Genomic DNA, 19,257 nt, shown 5'->3' with positions numbered 1-19,257 from the left:
CAGAATTTCTTAGTTTAATTCTTAGTTTTAATATTTTCCTATTTTGCTGAGGCTGAGCAAATTCCCTAATCTTTTTTGTGGTTCATTTGCCTCATTTGTAAAATGTTTTTTAATAGCACTACTATCTCATACGGCGGCAATATGAATCTAAACTCTTATTTGTTAATATATTTTCTTATGCTATGGATAACATGTTATTCACAAAGGTAGAAACATAACTTGTCTGTATATAAATTTCTGCTAATTGTCTCAAGTTTATGATAGGATGTAAAGTTTAGTTTCTTGTTTAATTTTGATTAATACTGATATATTACAGATAATCAAGGTGGGAAAGATTGAAATAAAATATCTATCAAAACTCATATAAGGATTGGCTAATATGTTAAAAGTTCATGTGGAACACTGACCTAATGTGAGTCTTTTATACTTTGCATAGGTCCTTTGAAAAGAGCCTTAAACCTAAGTTGGGGGACAATGAGTCCTAAAATAGTGAAATAAAGACAAAAATCAAAACCAAGCTATTAAACAAAGTCAAATGCCAAATAAATTCAGGAATTGGAACCAACTAGGAACAGAACCAAAAGAATCTCTTTCAACTAAACTAGTGTCCAAAGCACCCAAACTTGGTTTTAAGGCAAATATGGTACATAATTAAGATCAACATTCTGTGACCACATTGTCCACTGGCAAACTAACAGAATGTTGCAGTTGTTTTGTTCCATTTAAGAGTGGTGCAGAGCCAGGGCCAGAGAGGGGAGGTGAAGTATGAGGCAAGCCAAGGGTTTATACCTGGGCCAAGGAGACAGGCCAGGAACAAAGTGAGTAGCCAGAAAAACCCTGACAGGTTGGAATGTGATTTCTTTCAGACAACTGTATCCTTCTTAATTACTGTGAGATATCAGATGTCCCTTTTCCAATTAGCAAATTGTATCTTTTTGCCATAAAAAAAAAGTTTAGGCAAATGTTTCCCAAGTGGATAGGAATGTCTGGTGCCAGTCATTTGGAATAGAGATGTCATTCCTGGGATATGGTCAGTGTCAATGCCTTTTGTTGTCTGTGGAGGGCCTTGGAATGTTGTTGGATGACTGTAAGTAAAGTTTGTCTGCCAGCCAGAGCCTGTGGCTCACTCTGTTCGGAGACTTAATGTTATGAACATGAGAATTTGGTGGTATAAATAAAACTGCAGCCTTCCTTGACTGTGGAGGTAGACTATGAGATAACCTTTTGCTCTTCGAAATCCCACACGTTGTAGTCTTCTCTTTTTAATACAGACTGGTGATAATTTGCCATATCTACTGCTCTCACTAAAGATCCGTAGACATTTGGGAGCATTACTACTACTTTAATTGTGGTTCTTGTTGGACCACAGCTTATTCTCATTGAGCCAAAGCCTATTAATATGCCAGAAGGCAGAATACAAATTTAAAATCAGTCATTTAATACAAAATAATATAATTAAGGAGTTGGGGAAGATGGTGAGAATCAGGGAAGATAACTTTTTTCTCTTGACTCTCTGGATACCAAGGGTATTTAATTTTACTAGATGGTGGTCTTTTCCTAGCTTTACCACAATTTTCAATCTTTGAATCTTTTCTTACTTCAAATACTATTCTGATTGAAAAATGGTCTAGATATTATATGTTATGGTAAAAGTACTTTCAAGAATACACTCTATGTGCATGTTTTCAGAGTAATGACCAGTTTCCCAACTTGGAACACTGAATGAAAGTAATATGAATTACCAGAGAGATATATATGGAACACGTTTTAAAAATACTTGGTAATTGAATGATAAGAATGGAAAGTTATAGTAGCATCAAAGCATACGTGATGTCAGGCAAGGGAGCTTGAATTTTATTTAGGTAATAGAATTCCTAGAAAAGAAATATGTCAAAACTCCATCTATCCATCATCTCTCTATCTATCTGTCTATTCAGTAACTTATGCAAGAGCTACTTAGTAAGTAAGACAGGTATGTGTCAGAATATGTAAATGGGAAGAAATTGCTAAGTGATTTTAGTGGTCCAGTTTGAGATTACCAAAGCTAAATTAGGATGATGGTAGTGTGAACAGGAAGAAGAAAATCGATTCAAGAAATGTGTAGAGACAAAAAACAACTAATTAGATATGATATTTGATAACAAGGAGAACTTCATTATGATTTTGACAGTAGGAGACAGGATGAATAATGGTATCCCAAAAGAAATTAGTGAAATAAGGAAGAACAGTAAATTTAGGGGGAAATATTAGATCAGCTTTTATATAGATTGATATAGAATTAAAGTGAAGCATCCAGGTAATGACCTATTGGAATTTCAGGGTGCAGAACTGAGGTTTATAAGATATTCCAATGTTCTATCCATTATGCGATATTGGTCAAACCAGGAGGAATCCTGAGAAATGAAATTTTGATTAGATTATTATACTTCCCATTATATTATTTCAGTCTTAAGCTTCTAGTTTAGTCTACCTCCTTTTAGTGGTCATTTTTGTTCTTCTTTTTCTTTCCTCCCTATGTTAAGTGTTTTGGGCTATTCTTGATATGGCCCTTGAGCATACCACATACCACCTAGGATATGGCCCCTGGTTCTGGCGCCTTTGTGGAAGCAACAGCTTTTTTACATTCTGAGATTTTGCTTTGGAATTCACTTTTACCTAATCTCTATAGTTGATTCTTCTTATCTTGCTCTTCTCAAAGAGGGATTTAACTTGCTGCATCTGGCCTTTCATTTCTGCAGCATACTACAAAATCTCTAGCATGAGTCAATGCTAATTGTTTCAGAGGAAAATAATGTGTTCCTTCTGAGATTGTGTAATGCAAAGGAGGGCTGCACCAGACTTATTAGGGACCAAGGTTCAAATCTTGACTTTGCTATGTGATCTTTTAATATATGAACAATTTTGCTTGTTTCTTGAAAAATATACATAGATTTATACATATACCTCTATATAGTTACTCCTTTAAAAAAAAATGTAAGTACTTTTTAGTCGTATGTTTGGCTCAGTGTAACATATCCAGTTTAAATTTTTTTTAAGTGTGTACTTTTGTAATGGTCTCACAATTCTCCATCATAGTCATTCTTCTGAACTATTCTGTTTTTAACAATTTTTCAACATATGGATAAGTCCTTCTCTTTATCTGTGCCTGTGCTTCTTTTATATAAGAAAACATGATAATCATATTTATAAATTTATATCACTTCTTTGCCATATTATAATATTGAGGAATATTGTTTGTGCTGAACATTGTACAAATAATCACCTTATTGTTGGTGGTTTTAATCATTCAAATAGCGAGCGTTTATTTAATTCTTACTTTGTTCTCAACCTTGTTCTCAAGTGGCACTGTGTTCATGGGTGAGGGGAGGAAAAAGGTGAATAATATGGAGTCTAAATTATAGCTGGATCTTGATCAGTTGTCAAACTCAAATAGAAATGAATGGTACTAATTCATGCCTCTTAGTTTTAAAATATAATGTTATCTATGTTTTATTGTATTTTTTATTTTGTTAAAAAAATTTAAAATATATTTAAATCTGGTTCTGGCTGCATTTGTGGAGTTTTGAAGACTATCATTTAAGGCTTTTGGTTTAGATGATAAATATTCTTGGGATTCAAGTAGGATACAATAGACTTGATAAGAATGAGGAGAGACAGGTGCAAAGTTATACAGGTAAATTAACAACCAGCTCTCAAGATAAAAAGTACATAAAACAAACTTTTAAGTTTCGCATTCCTACTATTTTGTGCATCATTTTCTTAAAAATAGACAACAAACAAAACAATACATCAAGCCATAGTTTCATAGACTAAAAATTTAACAACTGGCTGAACTGTCAGTGAAAATTTAATATTAAGCAAAGGTTGATTGTAATCTGTACCATTGGAGGGTATGCCTAGATCAGGGGTCCTCAAACATTTTAAATAGGGAGCCAGTTCACTGTCTCTCAAAATGTTGGAGGGCTGGACTATAATAAAAACAAAAACTTTGTTTTGTGGGCCTTTAAATAAAGAAACTTCATAGCCCTGGGTGAGGGGAATAATCGTCCTCAACAGCAGCATCTGGCTTGCAGGCGTAGTTTGAGGACCCCTGCACATAGATTGAAGATATCAGATTCATTGAAATACATGCATAGGAAATAAGAAACTATTTAGTTTTGGGGAGTAGTAATGACAATGTAGGAAGGATATTCATTTAGTCATAATACCTAGGATGATAGCCTAAGAGAGGCTAGAATTAGGAAGGCTATCTGGGTAGTTTCTATAGAAATCTACATAAATGTATTGAGACTTGTTAAGTTGTTAATGATGAAAAAAGGACTTAAAATAATTTAAAGAAAATAAAATTAATTAAAAGAATTTAAGAAATATCTAGATGAAAAAAAATAGGAGAATTGAATTACTGGAATAAAAGGTGAAGGAAGGAATGAGCTTTTATTAAACATCTAATTTTTGGTACTTCATATAAACTGAGAGGAGATTGGATCAGATAACCTATAATGTCTTTCCATTTCTAAATCTATGATCCTATAAATTACATTTTGTATATACTCTACTTGTGGGTATGGCAAGGCATCCAAATGTAAATGAACAACAGAAATGTGTAGGTTTAGAATTGGATCCTAAATGAGAAAGGCTAGTGACATAGAATCAAGAGTCATCTGAATGAAAAGGGAGTATTAAAGTTATAGAAGTGAGATGTCATAAAGTAAAAAGGCCATAGGCCACTGAATTTTGCGATGAATGACCATGTTTATCATTGGAAAGGATCATAAGATCACAGATTTTGAACTAGAATCATCTAGCTCATCTAGCTCATCTAGCTCAACCACATTATTTTACAGACAAAAAATCCTGGAACTCAGAGCAGTTAGGTGACTTCCCCCTGAATGGCAGTTTAATATTATTAGGCCTACATGTGTCTCTGTGATTCTCAATAAAAAGATAATTCAATCTTTTCTGCCTAAATATCTCACCCTCTAAACTTCATTATTTTTAGTGCCCACCCATTGTCACTGCCTCAGTATCATCCTTGATTTTCTTTCTTCATCATATCTAATATATTTCCAGTTCTTATTCATTCTACCATCTTTCCCATTTAGCTTGTTCTCTCTGTTCATATCATAATTCCTGTGGGTGGTATAGTGGATAGAACACTGGATTTGGAGTCAGGGAGAGAAGTTTGAATACTATCTCAGTTATTTATTAGCTATTAGACAATGTTAGCTGTGTTAGCTAACAGTTAAGGGTGTTATCCTGAACAAGTGATTTTATCTTTTTCTGCTTCAATTTCCTATGTAAAATGAGGATAATGATAGCACTTAGTTCCAAATGATTTGATTTAAGAGAAAATGATGAGGTCTTGAATAACTAAGTGATGTTGGCAGAGAAAGACTGAAGCATCAGGGAAGGACAGTAACTTCGATCAGTTTAACTGTATGGTCCTACCCTCTATTTTTTCTCCTTCTGAGAGCTCTTATAACTCTTTTAGGTTCTAAACTCTTCTATAGATTTAGCCTGTATATCCTTTCTCCTGATTGTGAATTCCATTAGGGAACTTGTTTTTTCCATCATTAATTGTTAAAACACCTTCCCTTACTATGTCCTCTCCCAACTCTATTTCATATTTATCACTTCTAGTGTCTATTATCATTTTATTATAACCTCTTTTCCTAAATAAACCTATGTTTTACCAAAAAGAATAGCCATTTTGAATTCTTCACAGGACCAAACTCCCAAATTTGGTGACTGTCAACATTTGATGCTAAACCCCAAACATATCAGCAATTGCTCTCCTAAATCATATCATCAAGATGTTCGAAAGGGGGAAAATAAGATAATATATGCCAAATGTTTTGCAAACCTTAAAGATAAGCTATAACTATCTCTCTTGAATTTAAAAGTGACTGGGATGAAGAAGATGGGGAAAGGTTAGTGAAGAGAAAAATAATTTTTATAACTAATTTCAGTGATCTCATTTAGTATCTGTATAATATTAGCCTCTTCTATGTGTGTGTTTGTGTTTGTGTGTGTGTGTGTGTGTGTGTGAGAGAGAGAGAGAGAGAGAGAGAGAGAGAGAGAGAGAGAGAGAGAGAGAGAGAGAGAGAGAGAGAAAGAAAGAAAGAAAGAGAGAGAAAGAGAGAAGGATTGATTGATTGCTGGGCTCATGCTATATGATCAGAAACAAATTTGGCATATAGTTTAATTATCAACTAACACTGGGACCTTTTAGCAACCAGGCAGCCTTTAATATGGTCATTTAGACCACTGACAAAATATTTAGTTTCCTCCGTATTTTGAAACTTTTTTTTTTTGAGTTGGAAAGTTTTGAAACTTTTTTCAAAAAGTCTTCTAGGTCTCAAGCTGAAGGAGTTTTGCAGTATGTCTGATGTTCTTAGATCTTCTAGAGATTTGATTACTCGTCTTTTGGTGGTTTTCATTGTAATGGCGACAATAGTCTGTAGCCTGTAGGCTTAGACTTTAGCTTAGTATGATTGCTTTCTCTTCATTTTCACTGTGGGAATTACTTTAGGCACACATGTTAATGAGAATGTTTAGTGAATTAGTACTATATTGTATTACTTTATAAGTAGCTTATTTGGAAGGTGAAATAAGTGAATGGGAACTTAAGCAATTTTACTCTCACCACAGTTCCCTCTTCCTTACCTCCCAAAGTGGTATATACAAAGTATGGCTAAACAAAATTAGCCATGTCTATTCCTTTTTAACACATCAATGAGCTCTTGTAGAATGCAGCTTTTGTGAAAATAAAATGGAAGTTTCCTTTATTCAACTTTTTTTTGTGTGTGTTCTCTATAACCAACCTCAGAAACAATAGATTTGATACTGAACTTTGTTTTAGTAATTATATGCTCATTTACAAGGAAGGAAGAGAGGAACGGAGGGAAGGAGGAAGGAAAAAAATTACCTCCTGAGGAAGAATTGACTTCTGGAATTTATTCATGAAAAAGATACTGATGTTTGTGTTTATTCATGCAAAAGATAGTACACCTTGGTATTATTTCTAAATTTAGAATTTAGGTGCTATTTCTTTAAAATATGTAGGAAGTTATTTTTTAAGTGTGATAATTACATTATTGCTAATTTTGTTTTTAATTTATTAATCTCATATTTATAAAAATTATCTAGTCCATTGAGAGAGTTAATAATAAATACACACATATGCATATATATACACACATACATACATACATACCCTTCCCTGATCTTAACCCTGCTTATTTCATTATTCATAGACAGCAGCTAAGTGGTGTAGTGGATAGAGTGCTGGAGTTGAAGTCAGAAAGTCTCATCTTCCTGAGTTTGAATCTGGCCTCAGATACTTAATTGTGTAATTCTGGGCGAGCCATTTAACTCTGCAAAATTTATCTGTATTTATCTGTAAAATGATCTGTAGAAGGAAATGGCAAACTATTCTGGTATCTCTGCCAAGAAAACCCCAAATGGGGTCTTAAAGACTCAAACACAAATGAGCAACAACAACAAAAAAAATAGAAATAATAAGGTCAATAACACAGGTTTCTAAAACTTTCAGCTTAAACACCACACAACAAAGCAAAATAAAAATCTTCAAGTTTCTTTATAGCCATCATATCACATTTTATGATAACTGCCCAAGTTTTCTCACCTAGAATAATTTGGACCTCACTTATAGAGACATTGAATGTATAAAGTATTGTATCCAAGACATGCATTAATGTGTATATTAGTGTCAAAATGTTATATGGGAGATATGAAGTAGAATGAACTATAAACATTAATTTCAAGTGCCTTAATTGAAATTGCTCAAATTAAAGATCTGAAATGGGCAAGGAGAGAGCACTAAATACAAATGTACATATTCCTTTTAGATTTTGATTAAATTATTTTGGCAAAGTAGATAAGAAAGAGGATACTGTTCTTTTAAAGTTAGGGAAATTTTCCAGAAGAAATTGTTACATTTTGTTTTTCTAAAGTTAGATTTTCATGAAAGTAAAGTTTTTTTGTTTTTTTTTTTTGTTTTGTGTGTGTGTGTGTGTTTTTTTTTTTTTTTTAAATAGGATAGCTTTGGTAGACCTAGTGGCTTCAAACTCAAGTAGTTTATAAAAGTTTGTAACAACTTCCTCAGTGAAACTCAAAAGATTTAATTACATTTGCAAAAAAGCCAAAAAGAAAGAGTTTGCCATAGATTTTGTGCTTTACTCTGCTCCATTTACTACAGCAAAATCTGTATAAAGGGAGAGATGTACTGTGGAACATTGTCCCTTTGCCAGAAGAGGCTTTTTAACCTTAAGTTTCACAAAAGGGTTATGGTGTTGTGGTTGATCATTTTGAATTTTTTTCTTTCTTTATTCCCCCTCCTGGGAACCACGAAAGCTATTATTGCAATTACAAATATTGTTTCGCTTTGTGACTTTGTATGACAGATGGCTAAGATTATTTTATTAGTTCTCTGATTGACCCAATTTCAACCAAAAAAAGTAAAGCTTGGTGGGCAATTATGATAGCTGTTAAGGCAGCTGTCACTTCTGGTAATTTGATCTTAACTGTTTTTCTTTCCCCCAAGTGTTTTTCTAAGCAGCTGTAAAACAAAACATCAGAGAATTAGTAAAATCTTGAAGTGCCATGAATATGGCCTGCTTGTGGGATAGAGGAAACATAACTGAATATATTGATGAAAAGCATACACACACACACACACACACACACACACACATATATATATACATAAATATATGTATATATACACACACATACACATGCATGTATACAACATGAAAATACAGAATTTCCTATACAAAGTATTTATATAGTTACATTTTATGTATTTATATATACACATACATACACATAAATGCTCATGTGTGCACATAAATATGTATGTGTATGTGTGTGCCTCTTTTTGCTTTATAGAGATTCCTTCATTACTTTTTTAGGAAAATTCTGTTGGGTTCTTTGTGAAGAATTTTGAAATCTGATATAGCCATTGGTGTGGTAGATGTAACTCTATTATTTCTCTGGAAAGTTTTAGCCTAAAATGTATGAAGAGTACAAAAATAGTGGCACTGCCAGCAAACAGCAAAGTTTTTGAAAGTATTACATAAAATGGAGTCTAAATCTGCTCTGAGGGAAAAGTCATAAGACAACAACTTGATGGGACATTTTGTTTTTTTCTTGCTGATTTTACTTGTCCTGTGTTACGAATGTCCACATTAAAAAAAGGAACTTTTTATTACTATCTCAGGCACCAATCCAGCATGAATAATAATGGACATCCTGGAGAATAAAACAATTACCCAAATGATTGGGATGATACTTGTTGATTACCCACTCTCTTGAGAGAATAGGAGAATTTATGAAATTGAGACTACTAATAAATTGTTCAGTCATGTATGTGTATGTATGTGTGTGTATAATGGTTTTAAATAAAGCAAATCTCTCTAAATATAACATATGACTATAAATCCTCCATATAGCATATGACAGTGAGTCCTTCATATTTTAAGCACTGGCACAAAATTGTTGCCTTGCTAGATTGTGAGCTAGTATTACAAAACAATTCATAATAAGCTTGAATTGCAAATTAACTCCTGGGTTTTTTCTTCTTTTTCTTTCTGTTTTGAGCAGGTTGTCAAGTTATTAAGCAACAAAAGATCACAAGCAGTTGGAATACTAATGTCAAGCCTTCATTTAGATATGAAAGACATACAGCATGGTAAGTACAGACAAATTCAGCTTTAAAGTAGCATGTCAGGATTGGTAGTATCGTTTTTTATGTCATTGTATATCAGCTAACTTCTCTCTATATTTCCCATTAATTTTATTGGATTGTGTAATTATACATTTCTAATAAATGGTATTAACTTTCTTTCCTCATAGTGGGCTTTTCCCCCTTTTTTCTTTTTTTGTCAGATAAATCTATGTGTATGTATTTGTGTATAGTGTATTGAACTTCATTGTCTTTAACTTATAAAGAACCAGATTCTTATCTTTCATCATAAGATTGTTTTTTTTTTTAAAAAGGGGAAAGGAAATTGGACAAAGAATGAGGAGAAATAATTTCACTTTTCTCTTTACTAATCCCGGGCAACATATATATTATTAAATTTGGTTTTGTTTTCCATGATTTCCATGCTTTGCTAGTGATGTTTAAAGGAAGAAATCAGGAATATTGAACAATCTAGAAGCCATGGAAGGGAAATGGTTGAAGGAACTAAGGATGTTAGTCTAGAAAAAAGAGAGAGAGAGAGTAGCATTTCTTCAAATATTTGAAAGACTATGGGGATGGAGGATGGGACCTCAGTGAAATTGTTCTCATGTGTTTTCAAGAATAGAATGAAAGCAAATGGGTGGGATTTATAGGAATGTATGTTTTGACTTGATATCAGGAAGAGCTTTCTAATATTAAGAGCTATACATCAATGGAACAACTCCTGAAGTGTAGTGAGTTTTCCATCCCTGGAAATGTTTAAACCATTGCTGGATTTTATCAGGAATGCTGAAAAGGGATTCCAGCATTGGAGAGAGGATTGAACTAAATGACCTCTAATGTCCCATTCAATTCTAAAATTTTATGATATGAATTGGAAATCCTTCTGTAGAATTAAAGGAGAAGTGACTCACAGTCAGCAAAGGAAAATTATTCTTTATAAACAGTGGGGGAATTTTCATAGCTTTTTATATTAAGAACCTGCATTTACCCCATACTCAGAGATAGGTACAATACAAGTTTCTTGCCTTTTTGCTATCATAGCAATAGATTACCTTTTCACACAAGTATCACAGATGGTTTCTCATTATTACCCACCTTATGTTATTTCTGGTGATCCACACACATGGAAGCAGTAATTTCATGACCTTTTGTAATTTCTTTTATGTTGTTTTTTTAACTTAAATCTTTAATTGGGTTTATAAAATAGTTTCTATGTTTAGTGTTAAAATCACATTTATAAATTTGAAAAGGGTTTGCCTTTATTATATTCATAATTGGCTTTTAACCTATAATTATGTATATTAAAAACTAAGCATTTCTTTCCATCTCCATCACATCCATGCTAAAAGATATCAGTGCACAAAGGTGAAGAGAGGAATTAAATTTATAGTCAGAAAGTCCCTTAAGCTACCCAAAGGCTCAGAATAGATTTAAAGCAGATTGGACTGTCCTGTGGAGTGCCAGCCTACCTATTAAATAAATATGGTTTCAAGTACAGCACAGACTTTATAAATCATGAAAATATTTTACTGGCTTTCTAGATTACTCTGTTTTAAACATGAATTCTCTTTGCTGGACTTAAAATATTATGTGGAATAATTCATAAACAGCACAACTTATTCTGTCAATTGATGAGTAACTCTTAATCACAATTTAAGTTTTTATTAAATTGTTTTGATGGTGAAGAGACTTCCTCAAGCTGAAACATTTAGGGTGGTAGTCATAGAGCAAGACGCCAGGGCTGGCGCCAAGAAGTACTTGGTATTTCTAAAACTGGCAGATGTAGTCCAGTTAAGTCATAGAGTGAAATCTGAAAACAATGATATGGTCCTTTCCTTCAGTCAAATATTCAACTTGGTTTGAGTTAATAATGAGAACCTTATGAACAAAGGAGTCCGCCTAACATCTGTGTCTGTGGTAAAGCCAACACAAGTTCATTGAAAATTTGCTAGCTTAACATGCAACACTAACAATAACATGGCATGAACGTCAGTAGTTGATGGGGTCATACAGTATTATACTTAACCTTTATCCTATTAGAATAAGAAGTGTTTGCTCTTGTCTCTTCTAAAGCTTGCAAACCACTTTGCAAAAAATGGTTGTATTAAAAGGCAAATGGTCATTTTGAAATAGATTTGGCTTTCTGTAAAAGAGGTACTTTTAATTTCTACCTTGTTTGAGGTATCCTTATACATATGAACGAACTATAGGTTTGCCTATAACTTTTTATTTAATTTGACATCTAGAAAGCTATTCTTAATTTTGGATTAAGAAATCATTGTCTTTTAGAAATAATGAATTTCAAATACTTTTTATTCTATAAGTGGTTTCATAGGAATTGTGGAGTTTTTCTGAGATTCTCAAATTCATTTGTGTATCAAGCATTGTCATTTTGCTGTTATGTGATTTTACTAAAAAAAAAAAAAAAAAATCTACCATTCTCAGGTCTACAATACTAGAAAGGTCCTTATATGCCAAAAAAAAAAAAAAAAAGTTGGGAATTACTGATCTATACCATATTTCCTCTCTCAAAAATAAATATATACTTTCTTTTAAAAAGAATATAATGTCAACTCATCTCCATATAATGTTTTAAGTAATATAAAGGATTTTGTCCTAAAAGCATATTGAAAATAAACTATATGTGAAATGTTATAATGCATTTATTTTATTTCACTATTCCTTAGGCAAAAATAAAAACAAAAAACAAAACAGCTCAAAGTTAAATCAATTATGGTAGTGCCTTATTTCAATTTGACTTATTTTATACAATTGTATTTGCTAATAGCGTGGCCTAAAAGCATAGATACTCAAAACATGAATTAGCCTATTATGACATGTTCTATGTATTAAAAACAACAACAACAACAACAACTGAATGGTGGGACAGCTAGATGGCTCAGTGGATGGAGCACCAGCCCTGAAGTCAGGAAGATCTGAGTTCAAATCCAGCCTCAGACATTTAATGCTTCTTAGCTGTGTGACCTTAGGCAAGTTACTTAACCTCAATTGCATCAGCAAAAAACAAAAAAAACAAAAACAAAAACCTGAATGTTATTTATATTCCACAATACCATTTATAACATGATATATAGTAAAAAAAAAAAAAAAAAAAGAAAAAGAAAAGAAAAGAAAAAAAAAAGAAAAGAAAAGAAAAAAAAAAGAAAAAAGAAAAAAAAAAGAAAAAGAAAAGAAAAGAAAGGAAAAAAGAAAAACCACAAAAACAAAACTCAAAAACTCCTTACAAAATGTAAAGGGGACAATTGATTTTGTATAGATTTGTTAATGTGGCATTAATTATGGCTAAACCAATCTTTTTGAGCTTTGTGATCTCATGAAATAATGGGATTGGGAATCAGGAGATCTGGTTTCTACTTTTGGCTCTGCCTTTAGTTGTGTGAACTTATAGCAAAATACTCTGGACTTAAGATTCATTATTTGTAAACTATCATCTTGGGATAGCATATAATCTTTGATTTCTTTCACTTCCAAAATTATTTGACTATAATGAAAATTATGATAATGATAGCTAATATTTATATGGTACTTTATGGTTAGCTAACAAAATGTTTTACATGATTTCATTTGATCTTTTTTTGGACAGACCTGGGGCATATTAGCTATTATTCCCAGTTTACAGATAAAGACATTAAGACTGAGAGCTTATGTGACTTACTCAGTATCATACAACTAGGAAGTATTGAGACAAGATTTGAATTGATTTCTTTGTGACAGGTTCAGTTCTATATTCACTACTCTAGCAAACTGCCTCTGGTTCAATGATGAATTAATTGTTAGTCAGACTGAAGCCATAGTCTTAGTTAATAACCTTAATCTGAACAGTTAAGTCTGACAAATCACTATTGGAATGTTTACAAGAAGCTTAGGTGAAAGTAAGGATAAAAAAAGCTTAGAACTCAAGGTTATTTGTGTTTTTATTATCTCTTGTTTGAGCTACTGTGAACATTTGCTAGTACTCTGGAGTACTAAGGAATTTATTGCACCTAGTATGGGAACTTAGGTGTGTGACCCTGGGGAAATCATTTAACACTGTCCCTCATATATAAAATTATTGGAAAAAGAAAATGGCTAACCACTCCAGTGTCCTTGCCAAGAAAATCCTAAATGGAGTCACAAAGAATAAGACATAAATGAAACAACTGAAAATAATAAAATGGGAACATGTAAGGTAAATATCATTTAAGTCCCTTGGTTATGGTTGGTTGGTTGTTGTCATTCATTCTTAAAATTAAGTTTGTTTATTAGGAATCTATTAAATGTTTATTGAGATAAATATATCATAAATTGTCATTTTGTATATATTATTTACCTAAAATACATGAATTGTCACTTGTATATATTACATATGTACTTGTTCACCATAAAGTTGGCCTTTTTATTGTGATGGTTATTTTTATCTTAATATGACTCTTGATATTAACATTGATTATTAACTCACTTGGTATACTCAGAACATAGTTGCAGAGTAGTTTTTAGATGTGGTTATTTGTATTGGTAGATAGATATATAGATAGATGGATGGGTGGATAGATAAGATAAATCGATCGATCAAGTTCACTTAAAGAATTCTTATCTCTGTCTTGCTTTCTGTTTGTCTCTTTCGTTCTTCATATGTATATATGTATGTTTATATATCGTGTATCTTTCTATTAGTCAATCTATTTATACCTCTCTATATAATCTGATACTTTGTACAAATATTGTAAGTTAAAAATGAGTTGATCCAGAATTAACCAGAAGAAGGCATATGGACTCGTTCTATTTGAGAAATTTCACATTGCCTTCAGTGAACCCAAATTGTTCTCTAGAACAAAGGCCTGTCTATTTAATATTTGTATTCTAATTAGTGCGGTAGTATGGGTACAAGTCATGAAACATTATTGTCTTATAAATATTAAAAATTAGAATCATTCAGACAAATGGAAAGACTCATGATGTGAGAAGGCTATAATATATAACACAATACAAAGGAACTACAAAGAAGGACCTGAAAAAAATAGGCTTGTTATGTGTGAAAATAAAAGCTGAATACGCTCTATAAATACTACATTTACTGAGAACTATTTCTTCTCCCCTTCTCTTCATCTCATATCATTTAGATGTCTTTGATTATCTCTTACTTAAGTCTATCTCAGATGAAGTGGTAATTCTTCTCCTTGCTAAAGGAAATCCTAATTGCACAAGTAATCCCATTTTATCCCATCTTTCACAGTATATTGCTTCTTATCATTGCTAATCTCTTACTAATCTTCATTTTCTCTCTGTCTACTGGCTTCTTCTTTCCTGGATACAAACATGTCTATGTCTCTTCTCCTTTAAAAAACTCTCACTTGATTCTTTGAACCACACTAATTATTGTCATATAGTCAACCTTTTGTGACTGAACTTGAAAAGGCCATCTACAGCAGATGCCTCCATTCTCAATTCTACAATTTTGGTTTCTGACCTTATCATTCAATCCAAAACTTTTTTTTCCCCGGAGTTATCAATGATAACTGTTTAATATATTTTTTCTTTATTAAAGCTTCTTATTTTTTTTTAATGTTTTTTTTTTGTTTTTTTTTTATTTTTAATAATAAATTTTATTTTATTTAATAATAACTTCGCATTGACAGAATCCATGCCAGGATAATTTCTACACGACATTATCCCTTGCAATCACTTATGTTTCGTTTTTTTCCCCTCCCTCCCTCCTCCCCCCCCCCCCCAGGATGGCAAGCAGTCCTATATATGCTAAACATGTTGCAGTATATCCTAGATACAATACATATTTGCAGAACCAAACAGTTCTCTTGTTGCACAGGGAGAATTGGATTCAGAAGGTAAAAATAACTCGGGAAGAAAATCAAAAATAAAGCTTCTTATTTTTTGAAACATATACCTGGATAATTCTTCAACATTAACCCTTGCAAAACCTTGTGTTCCAATTTCTTCCCTCTTTCCCCACTCTCTCCTCTAGATGACAAGTAGTCCAATATATGTTAAACATAGTAGAAATATATGTTAAATCCAATATATGCATACATATTTATACAAGTATTTGGCTGCATGAGAAAAATCAAATCAAACCAGAAAAAAATGAGAAAGAAAATAAAATGCAAGCAAACAAAAAAAATGTGAAAATACTATGTTGTCAACCACACTCAGTTCTCACAGTCCTCTCTCTGAATGTAGATGGCTCTCTTCATCATAAGACTATTGGAACTAGTCTGAATCATCTACCAATGATACCTTAAAAACCAAATCTGAAAGCCTTTTATCAGTTTTCCTCCTTCTTCATCTCTTTGCAGGTAACTGTAAATCATCTTTTTCTTGAAACAGTCTCATCTAGGTTTTAGAAATGCTACTTTCTCCTTGTTCTTATCCTTCCTATCCGACCACTATTTCTCTGTCTCCTTTGCTGGATTTTCATCCAGGTTAGGGTGCTATCCATGAGTCTCTCATAAGACTCTATACTGGAACCTTTTCTCTTCTCCTCCTATAGTATTTCAGTTAGTGACCTAATTAGTTTCCATGGATTTTAATGATCATCTTTATTCTCACAATTTTCAAGTCTACTTAAATCTCTCTGCTAACTTCTAGTCTCCTTTCTCCAACTGACTCTTAGATACATAGAACTGGATGTCCTTATTTTCCCCCAAATGCCATCTAAACTTTCCTATTACTTTTTATGGTTCTACCATCCTCTCAATCCTCCTAGCTCACAAACTAGGTATAATATTACTTCCATATCCAAATTGTTGCAGAGGCCTGTCAATTTTACCTTTGCAAAATCTCTTGAATAAGATCTCTTCTCTAATACTACCATCATTCAAATGTTGTACCTCATCTGCTCACATCAGGACTTTTGCAATAGCCTTCTGCTTGGTCAGTCTGCTACAAATCATTCTTTACTCCAGTCCATCATCCATTAGGCCAACAGAGAGATTTTCCTAAAGTTCTAGTCCCACCATGATACCCATTTTCAATCAAATAGAAAGTCTTCAGTTTTGTGTTAAAAACCCATCATGCCCCACCCTTCCCCTTCCAGTACTTTTATATCAAAATCCACATCAACCTATTCTTTGATATAATAACACTGGCCTCTTTATTGTCTCTTGAACATGATACTACATGTCTCAGCTCTGGGCATTTTCAGTGGCTATCTCCATGTCTGGAATTTTCTCCCTTTTTATTTTATCCTTTTGTCTTCCTTCTAATACCAGCTAAAAGCTTCTTCAGTTGGAAGCTTTTTTCTCAAATCCTCTTAATTCTAGGTCTTTCTCCTCCATTGATTATTTATTTAATTTAGTATATAGCTCATTTGTGTATAGTTGTTTTCAAGTTATCTTTTTCCGACCAAATTGTGAGCATTCTGAGGATAAAGGTTCTCATTTACCTTTCTTTGTGTTCCCAGTTCTTGGCATTTTTATATTTATTAACTTATTTGTTTTTGCTGAGGCAACTGGGGTTAAGTGACTTGCCCAGGATCCCACAGCTAGGAATGTTAAGTATCTGAGACCAGGTTTGAAGTCTGGTCTCCCTTACTTCAGGGCTGATGCTCTCTCCACTGTGCCACCTAGCTGCCCATGTTCTTGGCATTTTTAGACACTTAATAGTTATTGGCTGATTGACTTAATATTTAAATATTTACTCTATTAGAAATTTGAAATGGAGGTTAGATAATATAGTAGTTCTCGTGTCATCTTTTGGGTAGCTAGGAGAATTACCTGGGCTGGAATTGAAATTAACTGAAATGTGGAAGAATTACTGATTTTTTAACACTCAAAATTTGTTTCCCATCTGAGGAGAGTTCAAACCACAGAGTGGCACTCCGAGGCAGAAGGACTGACGGGGTAGACCCTTAATAGAATTACAATTAAGGAGGGAGAATTATATTGTTTATAAGTTATTATGACTTCTTTCTTTCTTTGTATGTTCTAAGGATAAAATAAAGCCTGCTCTATATCTTCAATTCATTGGCATTATTTAATATTGAGTGCCTACATGGAGCTGGAAACCATTATACCCACATTTTTGAAGACCTAGCTGCAAACTCTATTTGGGCTATATTCCTTTTATTTCCCTATTTAGCTATATTTTTCTGAGGGAAAAAATGAATCAAATAATGATGATTTTCAGAACCTTAGCTCCTAGGGTAGTGGGCCATGGGTTTACGCATGTATAATTGATACATTTTAGAGAAGGGGAGAAAAAAAGTATATTGAATCTTTGCAAACAATGTTTACTAGTTTAATACTATGGACATTTTCTGGCCTGCTTTTTTTGTGGTGCTTTAGGTAAAGGTAGACTCAATCAAAGCTTACTGATTTTATTGACACCCCTCTTCCCTGTCCCATGTGGATTTGTGTAACTGAATGTAAAAATTGCGAGCAGTGAAAGGTACCAAATATTCCACCAAGTTTTAATTCTTTATGTAAAAATAAACAAGCATGTAAACAAGCATGTCCATCTCATTAATGCATACATTTTCTTTCATTTTTAATAAATGATAAAATTATATGTATACCAAAGAATTGTTTTAAAATCAATTTCTTTATGATTTATTATCAGTAAATGTTTGATTTATATACCTATTTTATATATCTTTATGCCTGAGGTTGCATAAAAATTTCTTGGCAACAAAAGAAGTCATTAGTGGAAAAAGTTTTAAGAATTCCTAGACTAAATGTCCAAAATATTTTCTTCTAATATTAAGTATTTCTTGATTAATATATTTTTATTTCATTTAATTTTCCTTTAAAAAAAATTATATCCTTTCCCTTCCATTGCCTTCCAGTCAAAAAGCAAAGGTAGCAAATATGAAAATTACTAGCATTTCTGGTGCTTCTTTGCCCACTTGCCTTTTGTCGGAATTCATCAGCAATTTCTAGCAGTGATAAGTAAGATAGGCATCTTTACAATGATTTCTTCCTTCAAATACAACTGTAGGGATTTCACTGAAAGTAGGCCTGTTGGTTTCATGGCCATTGCCCTCCTCAAGGTCCCAGGCTCCATAATAGTGTTACTCCAATAATTAGGATTTGAGGCTTGTCAAACACTAGATAAATAGATTCATCTTCTTCTATATATTGTATATCTATTATCTTCTACTGATTGATCATGCTATTTTTTTAAAAAAATAGTACCAGATTATTTTATGATTTAATTTGAGTTCTGTCTCTGTTCTTCTTTCTGACTTCTTTCCTTGTTTTCCCAAAGATTCTTGAACTTTTGTTCTTCCAGATGAATTTCATTATTATATTTTCTAGTTCTCCATAGTAATCCTTTGGAGGTTTCATTGTGATGACAATGAATAAGTAAATCAAATTTTAGTGTTATCATTTTTATCATATTTTATTGGCTTATTCACTTGCAATTAACATTCCTCTAGTTTTTGTCTGTATTGTTTTCCATAAAGAATGTTTTATAAAGATATTCATAGAACTCTGTGTGTGTGTGTATATATGTGTGTCACAGATGCCTGATTAATATTTGAATCTCTCACCCATTGCAATTAAAAGAAGTAGATCTTTCATTTGGGA

At 32.6% G+C, this 19,257-nt stretch overlaps 1 protein-coding gene and 1 long non-coding RNA gene across 3 annotated transcripts in view; one reads left to right on the top strand and one right to left on the bottom strand.

Annotated features, from left to right (window-relative positions):
- The window catches only part of FMN2 (formin 2), a 446,111-nt gene that overhangs the window by 178,032 nt on the left and 248,822 nt on the right, over positions 1 to 19,257 (top strand). For both annotated transcript variants that reach the window (XM_051993530.1, XM_051993529.1), the window contains exon 7: positions 9,628 to 9,715. In XM_051993530.1, coding sequence (XP_051849490.1) covers positions 9,628 to 9,715 — 88 coding nt within the window. The remainder of the gene's footprint in view (positions 1 to 9,627; positions 9,716 to 19,257) is intronic.
- LOC127559614 (uncharacterized) overlaps positions 1 to 19,257 on the bottom strand; it is a 121,469-nt gene that overhangs the window by 100,850 nt on the left and 1,362 nt on the right. The gene's annotated exons all lie outside the window — the stretch shown is intronic.

This window comes from Antechinus flavipes, chromosome 4, assembly GCF_016432865.1.
Source record: "Antechinus flavipes isolate AdamAnt ecotype Samford, QLD, Australia chromosome 4, AdamAnt_v2, whole genome shotgun sequence".
In the NCBI taxonomy this organism is placed as follows: Eukaryota; Metazoa; Chordata; class Mammalia; order Dasyuromorphia; family Dasyuridae; genus Antechinus; species Antechinus flavipes.
This window is presented reverse-complemented; position numbering and strand designations above follow the sequence as displayed.